Genomic DNA, 14,306 nt, shown 5'->3' with positions numbered 1-14,306 from the left:
TCTATCTATCTATCTATCTATCTATCTATCTATCTCCCTCCCCCTCTCCTCTTGATCACCTTCTCTCTCCCTCTCTATCTCCCTCTACCTACCTACCTATTTATCTCTATCTAACTATCTCCCTCTCTCTCTCCTTCCCCCCCCCCATCCTGGGGTCTCTACTAAACGCTGGCAATGACTGATCATCTGGATGGCCTTTCCATTCTCTGCTGGCCATTTGAGGTCATGGGGATTATAGGGCAAAGGAGACAGACCTGGCCAGCCAAAAGCCACAGAGAAACATCTCAGGGGGAGTTCTCCCTTCCATTTCTGCTTCCAAGCAGGAGACAGAGCAACAAAGATGATTAGGGGACTGGAGGCGAAAACATGTAAGGAACGGTTTCTGGAATTGGGTATGTCTAGTCTAATGAAGAGAAGGACGAGGGGGGACATGATAGCAGTATTCCAGTATCTCAGGGGTTGCCCCAAAGAAGAGGGAGTCAAGCTATTCTCCAAAGCCCCTGAAGGCAGGACAAGAAGCAATGGATGGAAACCAATCAAGGAGAGAAGCAACTTAGAAGTAAGGAGAAACTTCCTGACAGTTAGAACAATTAACCAGTGGAACAACCTGCCTCCAGAAGCGGTGAATGCTCCAACACTGGAAGTTTTTAAGAAGGGACTGGACAGCCATTGGTCTGAAATGGTGGTAGGGTCTTCTGCTTGAGCAGGTAGTTGGACTAGAAGATCTCCAGGGTCCCTTTCTACTCTGTTATTCTATTCTACTCTACTCTACTCTACTCCACTCCACTCTCCACTGCACTCCACTCCACTCCACTCCACACCATATTCTATTCTATTCTATTCTATTCTATTCTATTCTATTCTATTCTATTCTATTCTATTCTATTCTATTCCTAATTGTATTAATATTCTATTCTATTCTATTCCTAATTGTATTAGTATTCTATTCTATTTCTAATTGTATTAATATTCTATTCTATTCTATTCCATCCCATTCCAATATTCTGTTCTGTTCTATTACTACCTTAACAACTGCAGTGATTCACTTAACAACTTTGGCAAGGGAGGTCGTAAAAGGGGGCAAAAGTCACTTGACAAATGTCTCACCTAGCAACAGAAACTTTTAGCAGTATTTGCTGAACAGGTATGGCGAAAAAGGTCATAAAATTGGGCCCGGCTCACTGCCTTGCTTAGGAACAAAAAATCTGGCCCAAATTCTAGTCGTTAAGTCGAGGACTCCCTGTATTGTCACTTCTCTGTATTGTTGGGGCAGCAACGTCGGTTTGAATCAGAATCACGGCCGGGAGAAAGGAATCGTTTTTTTAAAAAAAGCTAAATCGGAGAGGCAGTTCGGTGTAGTGGTTAAAGGAGCAGGAGCAGAAACTGGAAGACAAAGCAGCCAGCTGAAGGACTACGGACTACAGGCAGTCCCCGACTTACGACTAGAATGGAGTCCAATGTTTCTGTTGCTCAGTGAGACATTGGTTCAGTGAGTTTTGCACCCGTTTTACGACCTTCCTGGCCAAAGTTGTTAAGTGAATCACTGCAGTTGTTAGGTTAGCCACGCGGTTGTTAAATGAATCCAGCTTCTCCCGTTGACTTTGCTTGTCCGAAGGTCGCAAAAGGGGATCACGTGACACCCCCCCCGGGGACGCTGCAAACCGTCGTAAATATGAGTCAGTGGCCAAGCGTCCAAATTTTGATCACATGACCACGGAGATGTTGCGACGGTCGTAAGTGTGAAAAACGGTCGTAAGTCACTTTGTTCAGTTGCTGTTGTAACTTAACAAGCTGTTGTAAGTCGAGGACAATCTTACTCTAACAGCCCAGCTTATTTCAAAAGTCACTACAGGAGTGAAAATAACAGGAACAAGCACTATATCCATTGCCTGGAACTGCACAAAAATAAAAGCGGGATAATTATCTATTATTAATGGGTTTTTTTAATTAATCAACATGCCAATGGAGGGAAAGGGACATTTGTGGGGGGGGGGGGGTTTGCACAGATCTCGACCACGTTCAAAGAACCCACAACTCCTTAGGTGAGAACAAGCCAGCTAAAACACCCTGGGGTCTATCTGTCAAAAGTAAGCTTTGTTGAAACCGGCATTTTCCGAAGTGGGTGTCCTCCAGATATTATGAAATCTGCAAGCTAACATTTGTTTAAGAGATGTAAAAAATAAAAAAAATAAAAATGCAGAGTAAATGAAACGACTTGTTTTTGACTAATTACCGGTAAAAGCATTAAAACTGGAGGGGAGAAAGGGAGAGGGGGGAGAAAGGAAGGAAGGATATCCCAAAATCATTGAAAAATTCGATCTGAGCTTCTCCAGATTTTTCTAAAGGAGACCGCGGGAACCAAAACTAAGAAAGAAAGGTATCGGCCCATTGGTTAAAAAAAGTTGGGAAGTTTTGTTCCAAGCGATCTGGAGAAGTTTCAAAAAGCTTCCATCGGCCAAAAAAAGGATTGATAAACAAAGTATATACTTGGATTTTACATGTGATAAACAGCGGCAAGAATCATATTCGCACCATACTGGAAAAATGGAAGAAACACCCCCAGAGGAAGAAATAATTAAAAAAAAAAATACTAGAATGTGCAGAAATGGACAGTCTTACTTTGAGGTTGAAAGAAAAAGAAGAAACAGAATACTTTCAAACTTGGGACTTATTTTATCAATGGCTGGAGAGAATAATAATAATAATAATAATAATAATAATAATAATAATAATAATAATAATAATAATAATAATAATAATAATAATAATAATAATAATAATAATAATAATAATAATAATAATAATAATAATAATAGATGAGAAAGAACTGGAGAAGATCACAAAATACAAAGACCTACAAATAGAAATAGAAAGACTGTGGCAAAGGCAAGCAAGGGTAGTACCAATAGTAATAGGTGCCTTGGGTGCAATCTCAAAACAACTGGGGCACCACTTGAACACCATTGGCATTGACAAATTCACCATTAGTCAATTGCAAAAGGCGGCCTTACTAGGAACTGCTTCCATCCTGTGATGATATCTGTAATACCATCAAACATCCACATCTGCCTAGCCCAGGTCCTTGGGAAGGACTCGATAGGTAGACAAAAATGCCAGATCCAGTCTGAACATTTGGCTGACTGTGCGATGATCCATAGTAGTAGTAGTAGTAGTAGTAGTAGTAGTAGTAGTAGTAGTAGTAATAGTAATAATAATAATAATAATAATAATAATAATAATAATAATAATAATAAAGTTGGAAGGGATCTTGGAGGTCATCTAGTCCAATCCCCTGCTCAGGCAGGAAACCCTGTACCATTTCAGACAAATGGCTGTCCAGTCTCTTCTTAAAAACTTCCTGTGTTGGAGCATTCAACGCTTCTGGAGGCAGGTTGTTCCACTGATGAATTGTTCTCACTGTTAGGAAGTTTCTCCTTAGTTCCAGGTTGCTTCTCTCCTTGATGAGTTTCCATCCGTTGCTTCTTGTCCTGCCTTCAGGCACTTTGGAGAAAAGCTTGACTCCCTCTTCTTTGGGGCAGCCCCTGAGATACTGGAACACTGCTATCATGTCCCCCCTCGTCCTTCTCTTCACTAAACTAGACAAGACTAGACTAGACTAGAACAAAGGATTAGGAATTAAATTTGTATTTGTGAATGGTAAACCCAGACAACACCTTTGTTGAATAAATGCTACTGAATTGTATGAAAAAAAAATAACAAAAACTTTACACACACACACACAAAAAGCTTCCATCAGCCAGAGCCTAAGGACACACTACTCTGAATAATTTACAGGTGAAAATCGATTCATTTAGCAACCGCTCTAAATAGAGTTATAATAAAATAAATAAATAAAGTTGGAATAAATACAATATGAAGCAATGGAGGATGGAAACGAAGAAGGAGAGATCCAAGCTAGAAATAAGGAGAAATCTCCTGACAATAAATCAGCGGAACGGCCTGCCTCCAGAAGTGGTGGGTGCTCCATCACGGGAGGTTTCCAAGAAGAGACTGGACAGCCACTTGTCTGAAATGGCGTAGGGTCTACTGCTCGAGCAGGGGGCTGGACTAGAAGACCTCCAAGGTCCCTTCCAACTGTTCCTCTGTTACATTCCCTCCTCCTTCACCTGTCTCCTCTGAAGATAAACTGGGCCACTTAAGGGTGGACTTGAAATCCCAGCTGGAAGCCACCGTGAAGGATGTCACCTGCTGTGAGATGAGCAGATTGCCTTACTCTCTAACATCTCTGTGTCTTCTACTCCAAGATAAAAAACACTCAAGAAGTGTCAGATGATTGTTCCACCAAGAAGCAGCTACATGATTTCCCTGGAGGGAAGTACACTCTTCCCTCTTGGAAGTCCTCTAAGTGATTTTCAATTTTACTGGGGTTGCCTCCTGTCGCTTTTTCCCCCGGCTCGTCTAAAACTTTTGTCCCAAACCGAGTAGAGCATGAGTGTCCTTTCAAAACTCTACATCCAATCTTATATATAGAATAGAAGCTGGAAGGGACCTTGGAGGTCTTCTAGTCCAGCCCCCTGCTCAAGCAGGAGAACCTACACCATCTCAGACAGGTGACTGTCCAGTCTCTTCTTAAAAATCTCCAGTGATGGAGCACTCACGATTTCTGGAGGCAACTTCTGTTCCACTGGTTGATTGTCCTCACTGTCAGGAACTTTCTCCTTAATTCCAGGTTGCTTCTCTCTTTGGCCAGTTTCCAACCATTGTTTCTCGTCCTGCCCTCTGGTGCTTTGGAGAATAATGTGACCCCCTTCTTCTTTGTGGCAGCCCCTCAGATACTGGAACACTGCTATCATGTCTCCCCTATTTCTTCTCTTCTTTAGACTAGCCAAACCCAAGTCCCGCAGCCGTTCTTTGTATGTTTTAGTCTCCAGGCCTTGGATCATCTTAGTTGCTCTTCTCTGATTTTTTTCCAAACTCTCAGCATCTTTTTTTGTAATACGGTAACCAAAATTGGCTGCGGTATTCCAGGTGAGGCCTCACTAGGGTTTTCTAAAGCGGTACTAAATACTTCTTCGAGGAAAAAAAATTAAGAGGCCCTCTGTTTTCTTGCAACTCTCCCCCCCCCTCGAATTAAAGTAAAGAAAAATACAACCTGATCCAATATTCGATTCAGGAGCCAAGGAAAATCTGTCTGATAGGGCTAAGACTAAGTCGAGACTGGGAAGGGGAGGTCTCAAGAGGAGAGGCGGAGCAAAATTGGCTGACTTAGTCTACGGGCAGAAGACAAGCAAAACCCATTGGTGGATTCTCCACTCATCATGCTGGAGAAGAAGTTCTCAAATAATATCTCAAAGGGAGGAGTTTCCCCTTAGCTGTGATAATCAAGGTAGACCAAGTGATGTCCTGCAGACTAAGTCCTGTCCTGCTCAATGAAAAGAACAGCATCGCCAATAGATGGTCATGTGGAAAATACCCATTGAAGGGACACTGGTTTTGTTATTGAAGGTCTTATGTCAATCTTCTCCAGCTCAACCAGAATCTGTCTGGCTTACTTCTCTGGACAAAACTTCTTTGGTATCTAGACTACTTAACTGGAAGGGGACACTGAGTTCACCCATTTGTTCCATCCAAATTAAAGGATCTGCATCTACTGGCTAACTAGTATAGGTGGTACCTAGCTCAATAGTAGCAACTGTGAGAGGGATCTTGAAGTCCTAGTGGACAATCACTTAAATGGGAGCCAGCCGAGGGTTGCAGCTGCCCAAAAGCCAACACAGTGCTAGGCAACATTAATAGAGGGAATAGGATCAAGATCACATGAAGGGTTAATACCGCTTTACAATGCCTTGGTAAGGCCACACTTGGAATCCTGCCTCCAGTTTTGGTCACCACGATGTAAAAAAGATGTTGAGACTCTAGAAAGAGTGCAGAGAAGAGCAACAAAGATGATTAGGGGGCTGGAGGCTAAAGCATGTAAAGGACGGTGGCTGGAATTGGGTACGTCTACTCTAGTTTAATGGAGAGAAGGACTAGGGGTGACAGGATAGCAGTCTTCCAATATCTCAGGGGCTGCCCCAAAAAAGAGGGAGTCAAACTATTCTCCAAAGCACCTGAAGGCAGGGCAAGAAGCAACAGATGGAAACTCTAGGAGAGAAGCAACCTAGAACTAAGAAGAAATTTCCTGACAGTCAGAACAATTAATCAGTGGAACAACCTGCCTCCAGAAGTTGTGAATGCTCCAACACTGGAAGTTGTTAAGAAGACATTGGCAACCATGTGTCGGAAATGGTATAGGGTTTCCTGCCTGAGCAGGAGGTTAGACTAGATGACCTCCAAGGTCCCTTCCAACTTTTTATCATCATCATCATCATCATCATCAACATCATCATCATCATCATCATCATCATCATCCTTTGGGATGTGTCCATGTATATACAACTCTCTCTCTCTCTCTCTCTCTCTCTCTCTCTCTCTCTCTCTCTCTCTCTGTGTGTGTGTGTGTGTGTGTGTGTGTGTAAATGTGGGGTAGAGAAGGGTGGAGGTGTTGAAAGAGCAAAATAGCTGGTGGCGAAGGATTAACTCGCCCCCTCTGGCAACGCACACGGTATCTCCAAGCCACCACACCGCAGCTGTTCACAAAGCTCGGCGTCTTGGCAGCCGTTTCTGCCAAGGGTCTCTCTCTCTCTCTCTCGGCTGAAATGGCCAAAGACGGATAAAATATTCCCGCTATCCTTTGCACTGGGCTAGTCCAGAATTCCAGATTCCCAGCTGGCATCTGCTTGGGCTTCTCTGCTCCCGAAACAGTCTTGAGCACTCTTAAGGTGCTGGATCCGAAGGTGAGATGCCACGCTACTACGCTTCTGACATGAAAGGGGCAACCTTGATTCGGGGGTGACCCTGTTTCTCGCTCAGAGGGACTTCTCCAGCCTCGGTCTGTCTTGCTTCCTAACTACTACAGTTAGAACTAAGGGGAGCATCAACCCCCACTCAACTTTGCAGGAGAGAAGTTCCAAAGTCACGTCAGAAAGTACGACTTCACAGAACGAGTCATTGGAAGCCACTTCCATCAGAAGTAACGGGTCAATGCTAACCCTAATCCTAACTCTAACCCTCAACTTCGCCGGAGAGAAGTTCCAAAGGCACATCAGAAAGTACGACTTCACAGAAAGAGTCATTGGAAACAACTTCCAGCAGAAGTAAAGGGTCAATGCTAACCCTAACCCTAACCCTCAACTTCGCCGGAGAGAAGTTCCAAAGTCACGTACATCAGAAAGTACGACTTCGCAGAAAGAGTAATTGGAAGCCACTACGGCAGAAGTAACAGGTCAATATTAACCCTAACCCTAACCCTCAACTTCGCCGGAGAGAAGTTCCAAAGTCACGTACGTCAGAAAGTACGACTTCGCAGAAAGAGTCATCGGAAGCCACTTTCGGCAGAAGTAAACGGGTCAATGCCCGGGAACCGCGTTCAAACCCGCTTGGGATAGACCCAGGCCCATCGTCTGACAAAAATTAAAAAACTACAATCAAATCCAATCTGTAAAATTGAATTAACAATTAAAAAGAAATAAATGGAAAAGGAAACCAAAAAAGCAAAGAAACAACAACAAAAAACAAACCCTCCACGGGGGAGACTCGATACGGGTACGGCCACAGTGGAGCCCAAAACGTCCGCTGCTAAGAGGGGACGGTTGTTAAGGGAGTTTTGCTCCGTTTTACGACCTTTCTTGCCACAGCTTTTAATTGAATGGAGGAGGAGGAGGAGGAGGAGGAGGAGGAGGAGGAGGAGGAAGAGGTTGATGGTTTTCTTGAAGCCGTTTCACAACCCAACTAGGTAGCATCACGAGGAGGGACATCGCAGCCTCCTTCCAAGATCTCCTTCCAAGTTCATCCTGGAAGCCCTTTGAGGATGATCCCAGGAGTCAGGCGGAGGCCTCTGATGTGTGAAAAGCCAGACCAGGTGTAGCAATGGCATCAGTTGGGTACTGGGTGCAAGACATTAATCACGCACGGCAGGCCAAAAGCCAGAGGTGGGAGCAGCACACTGGTTTGCATTTCCCCTGGGTGACAAACCACCTTTGCGATTTTTCCTCCCGTTGGCAACCTGGTCCTAGGCCAGTGATGGCGAACCTTTTAGAGACCGGGTGCCCAAACTGCAACCCAAAACCCACTTATTTATCGCCGGGTGCCAGGTGGGTGTGGCCCACTGGGTGGGCGTGGCTATGGTGGTCATGGCAGATTGGGTGGGAGTGGCCAAGGTGGGCGTCATTACCTCAATGTTGCTCGTAGGGAGGGACGCCTGTGGGGGCCGGGCAGGGTTGGGGGAGATCCAAGGGGTCTCTGCCAAGTGGGGCGGTGGGCAGGAGGCTCGTCCTGCGGGGTGAGGCAAGGCGAGGCAGGGTGGGGGTACCATTGTCACAGGGCAAGGTGTGGCAGGGGTAGGGGAGGCTGCTGCCTTACACCATCGGCCCCCGCACACAGAGGCCAGCGAGCGCATGGGTGCTGGGATGCATCCGGCCATGTGGGACCTCGGCGAGTTAGTGGGCGGCTGGTTGAAGAGGGATGGCATGGTCTGTGTGCCCACAGAGAGGGCTCTGAGTGCCGCTTCTGGCACGCGTGCCACAGGTTCGCCACCACTGTCCTAGGCTGAACTAGGATTCCCACCACGACCCCACCCCCAAAAATCCCGGCGTATAAATCTAACTTTTCTTCTCCTGCTTCACTCTGTGACTCTCAGGACACTGCCCCTAGGAGGGGGGGAACCAAATATCACTGCCTTCCCTGCAACCGAGTGGTTGCCTTGGGTGGAGAGGGAGGGACAAAGGGGAGCTACGGCACGAAGCACGTTGAGCTACGGACTGGGATGACGTGGTCGCTGTTATTAAAGCCGCTTGAATTCGGATTCCTTCGCTGCCGTGAAAAGAATGATGACCGAGTCCTCTGGGTGGCTTGAGAAAAAAAAAATAAGAAAAAAGAAATAGCTTCTGTACGGTTAAAGCGAGTGGGTGAAAAGGAAAAAAAAGCAAAGTGAAGACAAAAGGCAACCCAAAGATTGGGTAAATTGAATTGATCCGTGTGTTCTACTTCGCGGATCACTTCTTCAAATCCGAAGCAGATCTCTCTCTATTTGTTGGTTGCTCCTTAAAAGAAGCTGCACCTCTTCCTGACTTGCATGTTTGGTGTGGTGGTTAAGGTGCTGGCCTAGAAAACCAGGAGACTGGGAGTTCTAGTCCTGCCTTAGACAAGAAAGCCAGCTGGGTGACTTTGGGCCAATCACCAGGAGATGGTGAGTTCTAGTTCCGCCTTAGGCATGAAAGCCAACTGGGTGACTTTGGGCCAATCACCAGGAGACTGTGAGTTCTAGTCCCACTTTAGGCATGAAAGCCAGCTGGATGACTTTGAACCAATCTCCAGGGCCCTGTGAGTTCTAGTCCTGGGTTAGGCATGAAAACCAACTGGATGACAATCACTAGGAGATGGTGAGTTCTAGTTCTGCCTTAAGCATGAAAACCAGCTGGGTGACTTTGGGCCAATCACCAGGAGACGGTGAGTTCTAGTCCCAGTTTAGGCATGAAAGCCAGCTGGGTGACTTTGAACCAATATCCAGGGCACTGTGAGTTCTAGTCCTAGCATGAAAGCCAACTGGATGACAATCCCCAGGAGATTGTGAGTTCTAGTTCTGTCTTGGCCATGAAAGCCAGCTAGCTGACCTTGGCCCCAGTGTCTCTCTCTCTCTCTCTCTCTCTCTCTCTTCCTCTTTCTCTCTCTTCCTCTTTCTCTCTCTCTCTCTCTCTCTCAATCCAACCCATCTCACAGGGTGGTTGTTATGGGGAAAATAGGAGAAGGAAGGTGTGCTGAATATGTTCGCCATATTGAGTTATTTGTAAAAAATAATAAAGGCAGGATACAAATAAATATATTCCGGAACTCCCCAATTCTAACAAGATTAGGCTGGCTGGGAGAGATTCTTCCAGCATCCTTTTCCAGTGGTTTACAACCAACACCCCTGATTGTGTAGACCAGTGTTTCTCAACCTTGACAATTTTAAGGCATGTGGACTTCAACTCCCAGAATTCCACAGCCAGCAATGCTGGCTGTGGAATTCTGGGAGCTGAAGTCCACATGCCTTAAAATTGTCAAGGTTGAGAAACACTGGTGTAGACTGTTCATAGCTGACACACAAAACAGCTGGTCTATTTCTATCCGGGCTAGGAGGGATCTCCAGAAGAATCTGAGCAGATCTCATGGGAACGAGAATACAGCTAGTCCCCAACTTACAACGGTTCCCTTAGGGACGCTTCACAGTTACGACGACATTGAAAAAAAGAGACTTATGTCTATTTTTCCCACCCTTGCAGCATCCTTCATCAAAATTCGGACGCCTGGCAACCGGTTCATATTTATGACGGTTGCAGGGTTCATGTGATTTCCCCCCCCCCTTTTGGGACCTTCTGAGAAGCAGAGTCAACGGAGGGAGCCGAATTCATTTAACGACCGCATTACTCGTTTAACAACTGCAGGGATTTGCGGAGCAACTACGGGGAGACTGGTGGTCGAATGGGGCAAAATTCACTGAACAACTGTCTCGCTTAAGCACGGAAATTTGTGGGGTCAAATGGTAGCCGTTAAGTCGAGGATTACCTGTAAGGAGTCAAGACAGGCTTCCAGGCTGATCCAGAACGTCGCTACGGCATTAAGGGTCACGCCCAAGTGCACACACTCACAAGAGCTGCAGAACCTGGGCGAGTCAAAACTCCTGTCTGAATCTCCTGCGCCAATTATAGGAAAGGTCAAGTCTCCACCTCTGAAATTCAGTTTTTGTTGAAGATTAACCTGCCCGGGGACTTCGGCTTCCCACCCTTCCTTCCTTCTGCAGGTGCCCTTCCACTTGCTTTTTCTTCTCCTAACACAACTCACAACTGGCAGAGAAGTGAGTAGAAGCACCAGACACCTGGGAGGTTTCAGGGCAACTGACAACAGTTCGTTCAAACTTACAACAGCACTGAGAACGTGGACTTAGGACCGCGTTTCACACTTAACGACCCTTGCAGCGTGCCCACCATGCTCACCTGACGGACATTTGGAGGGGTGCCAACTGACTCACACTTATGACATCTGCAATGTGCCGGGAGGGGGTCATGTGATCCCTTTTTGGCGACCTTCTGACAAGCAGGGGAAGCCAGAGTCACATTAACGACGGGGTTACTAATTTAAAAACCAACCTGGTGAGAAAAGCCGTACGATGGGGCAAAACTCGCTTAAAAAATTTCTCACCTAGCAAGATCAATTTTGGGCTCAGCTGTGGTCGTAAGGGGAGGACTGTTGTATGCCCATCTTCCCATCCTGTTTCTTTTCCTACCCCCTTATCTGGCAACCTGGTTCCAGCCGAGGCGAAGACAAAACAAAATCAGTGTGAAGGGTGCAGCTGTGCACTTGGGGCATCCGTGCACCGTTTTTCCAAATGGGCAATTTTATTGGGGCAAATATTACCCCCACATCTCTTTTGCACACAATCTAGGACAGGTGCGTCGCCACTAACGTTTTACACAGGTGTGCACGCGAACCCTATCTGATTCGTCCAACGGCCGACCTGGGCCGGGTGTGGGTGACACGTGGTGTTAGGCTGGTGAACGTAATTTTGACGTCATTCTGTTCGAGGTACAACACATTGTTCCTTTACGCTCATCTTTATTTTCCTAAAAAAATATATATTATACACACACACACATATATGTGTGTACGTACGTATGTATGTGTATATGCATGCATGCATGTATGTATACATGTATATATATATATATATATTATATATATATATATATATATATATATATACATACATACATACATACAAACATACATACATACATACATATACACACACACACACACACACACGATGAACTTTGTTCTGGCATTCTTGAGTAATACCAGTGGCATCTCCACGAGCGTGCCAAGACTCCCGTCTGACTTCACAGTTAAACGTTTGTTTGCTTTATGACACACATAAAATATCAAATGCCAAGGAACTGTGTGTCACCTTGGACCTTAAGAATAGCTGAGTTTAAATGTATAATCAAATCTCATTAAACTCTATCCAGGAGCTCATTTTAAAAAAAGGGTGTATTTCTGGCAGCGGGAGATCATTTGTATTTCTTTTCAGATCTGTATCTATATCTATATATCTATATCAAAGATATAGAGAAGGATGAGGGGGGACATGATAGCAGCCTTCCAGTATCTCAGGGGCTGCCCCAAAGAAGAGGGAGTCAAGCTATTCTCCAAAGCCCCTGAAGGCAGGACAAGAAGCAACGGATGGAAACTAATCAAGGAGAGAAGCAACCTAGAACTAAGGAGAATCTTCCTGACAGTTAGAACAATTAACCAGTGGAACAACCTGCCTCCAGAAGCTGTGAATGCTCCAACACTGGAAGTTTTTAAGAAGAGACTGGACAACCATTCGTCCGAAATAGTATAGGGATTCCTGCCTGAGCAGGGGGTTGGACTAGATGACCTCCAAGGTCCCTTCCAACTTTATTACTTTATTATTATTATTATTATTATTATTATTATTATTATTATTATTATTATTATTATTATTATTATTATTATTATTGTTATTATATGCATTTGTGGAATAGTTAAAGTGATGTATTTATGGGTTATGTCTCATTTAGAGTAAGACACCATGATATTATATATTGGTAATATTATCTGACTGACGGCTATGTATGCCTTTTATATTTTAGTTCTCTTATCTGTTAAAACAAGAGAGTGTTTTATTATATACCTGTATCCTTATGGGAGAGAGTTGGAAGTAACTTTTTAAGATTATTTTTACTTGTTGTTGTTGTTTTTTTGTGTGTGTGTGTATGTGTGTCACTGGTTAGAAAGTTTCCCCATTTTTTTTCCCTTTGGGCTCCAACCTTGTATTTTAAATTGCTGTTGTTGAAACTTAATCAACAATAAAAATAAATGAAATAAAAACAAGGGAACAGCAAGAGCTTTGAGTTCCGGAGAAGTGGCTATAAAGAAACAATGTTAGAAACCGTGTCCCTCGGGATCAGCACATTCTGTCCTGGGTTATGACATGTGATGCTCGTTACGGACATTTCAAGCTATTCTAAATTTAGTCCCCATTGCAGCCAAAACCGAGACCGCTGCAAAAACTTTCTAATTGGTACGAGTCTCTCTTTTTCGTCCTTTAATGTCAATTAGAATAGGATAGGATAGGATAGGATAGGATAGGGTAGGGTAGGGTAGGGTAGGGTAGGATAGGATAGGATATGATAGAATAGGATAGAATAGGATAGAATAGAATAGAATATAGAATGGAATGGAATGGAATAGAATAGATATATAGGATAGGATAGGATAGGATAGGATAGGATAAAGTAGAGTAGAGTAGAGTAGAGTAGGATAGGATAGGATAGAATCGAAGCTGGAAGGGACATTGAAGGTCTTCTAGTCCATCCCCCCGCTCATTCTCAGGAGACAGAGGCTGAGACAGTTCGATTCATACAATCTAGAAGGGAAAATACAAGCAATGGATGGAAACTAATCAAGGAGAGAAGCAACCTGGAACTAAGGAGAAATTTCCTGACAGAACAATTAACCAGTGGAACAACCTGCCTCCAGAAGCGGTGAATGCTACAAAACTGGAGGCTTTTAAGACGAGATAGGACAACCAATTGTCAGAAATGTTATAGGGCAGGGGTAGGCAACCTTGGCTCTTTTATGACTCGTGGACTTCAACTCCCAGAATTCCTGAGCCAGCCATGCTGAGGGGAAAGGGAGAGGTTTCCAAGCTGAGTCACGCTGGCTCAGGAATTCTGGGAGTTGAAGTCCACGAGTCATAAAAGAGCCAAGGTTGCCTACCCCTGTTATAGGGTCTCCTGCCTGAGCAGGGGATTGGACTAGATGACCTCCAAGGTCCCTTCCAACTCAAGGAGAGATCGAGCCTAGAAGGAGAAATTTCCTGACAGTGAGAACAATTAACCAGTGGAACAACCTGCCTCCAGAAGCAGTGAATGCTCCAACACTGGAGGTTTTTAAGAAGAGACTGGATGGCCATTTGTCTGAAATGGTATAGGGTTTCCTGCCTGAGTAGGAGGTTGGACTGGATGACCTCCAAGGTCCCTTCCAACATCATCATCATCATCATCATCATCATCATCATCATCATCATTTACTGCATTATGCTCTCCTTGGTTTCACAATATAGTTGACCCGATTGGTTAAAGGATTAATGGCTAGACTGACACCAAAGTTCACTTCAATTGAGGTTGCAAGTAGCCCTTGACTTACCATCCGTGATTTACAACTGACCTTCCCTTACCCCAAAG

General features: G+C 44.7%; 1 protein-coding gene across 1 annotated transcript in view; it reads right to left on the bottom strand.

Moving 5' to 3' along the window:
- Positions 1–14,306, bottom strand: part of SETBP1 (SET binding protein 1) — a 275,749-nt gene that overhangs the window by 182,311 nt on the left and 79,132 nt on the right. Inside the window, exon 2 of the mRNA XM_029285964.1 lies at positions 4,967–4,996. Within this exon, the coding sequence (XP_029141797.1) occupies positions 4,967–4,996 (30 nt within the window). The remainder of the gene's footprint in view (positions 1–4,966; positions 4,997–14,306) is intronic.

The sequence above is a fragment of the Protobothrops mucrosquamatus genome, unplaced genomic scaffold (assembly GCF_001527695.2).
Source record: "Protobothrops mucrosquamatus isolate PMUCROS unplaced genomic scaffold, P.Mucros_1.0 scaffold2618, whole genome shotgun sequence".
NCBI classification, from domain to species: domain Eukaryota; kingdom Metazoa; phylum Chordata; class Lepidosauria; order Squamata; family Viperidae; genus Protobothrops; species Protobothrops mucrosquamatus.
This window is presented reverse-complemented; position numbering and strand designations above follow the sequence as displayed.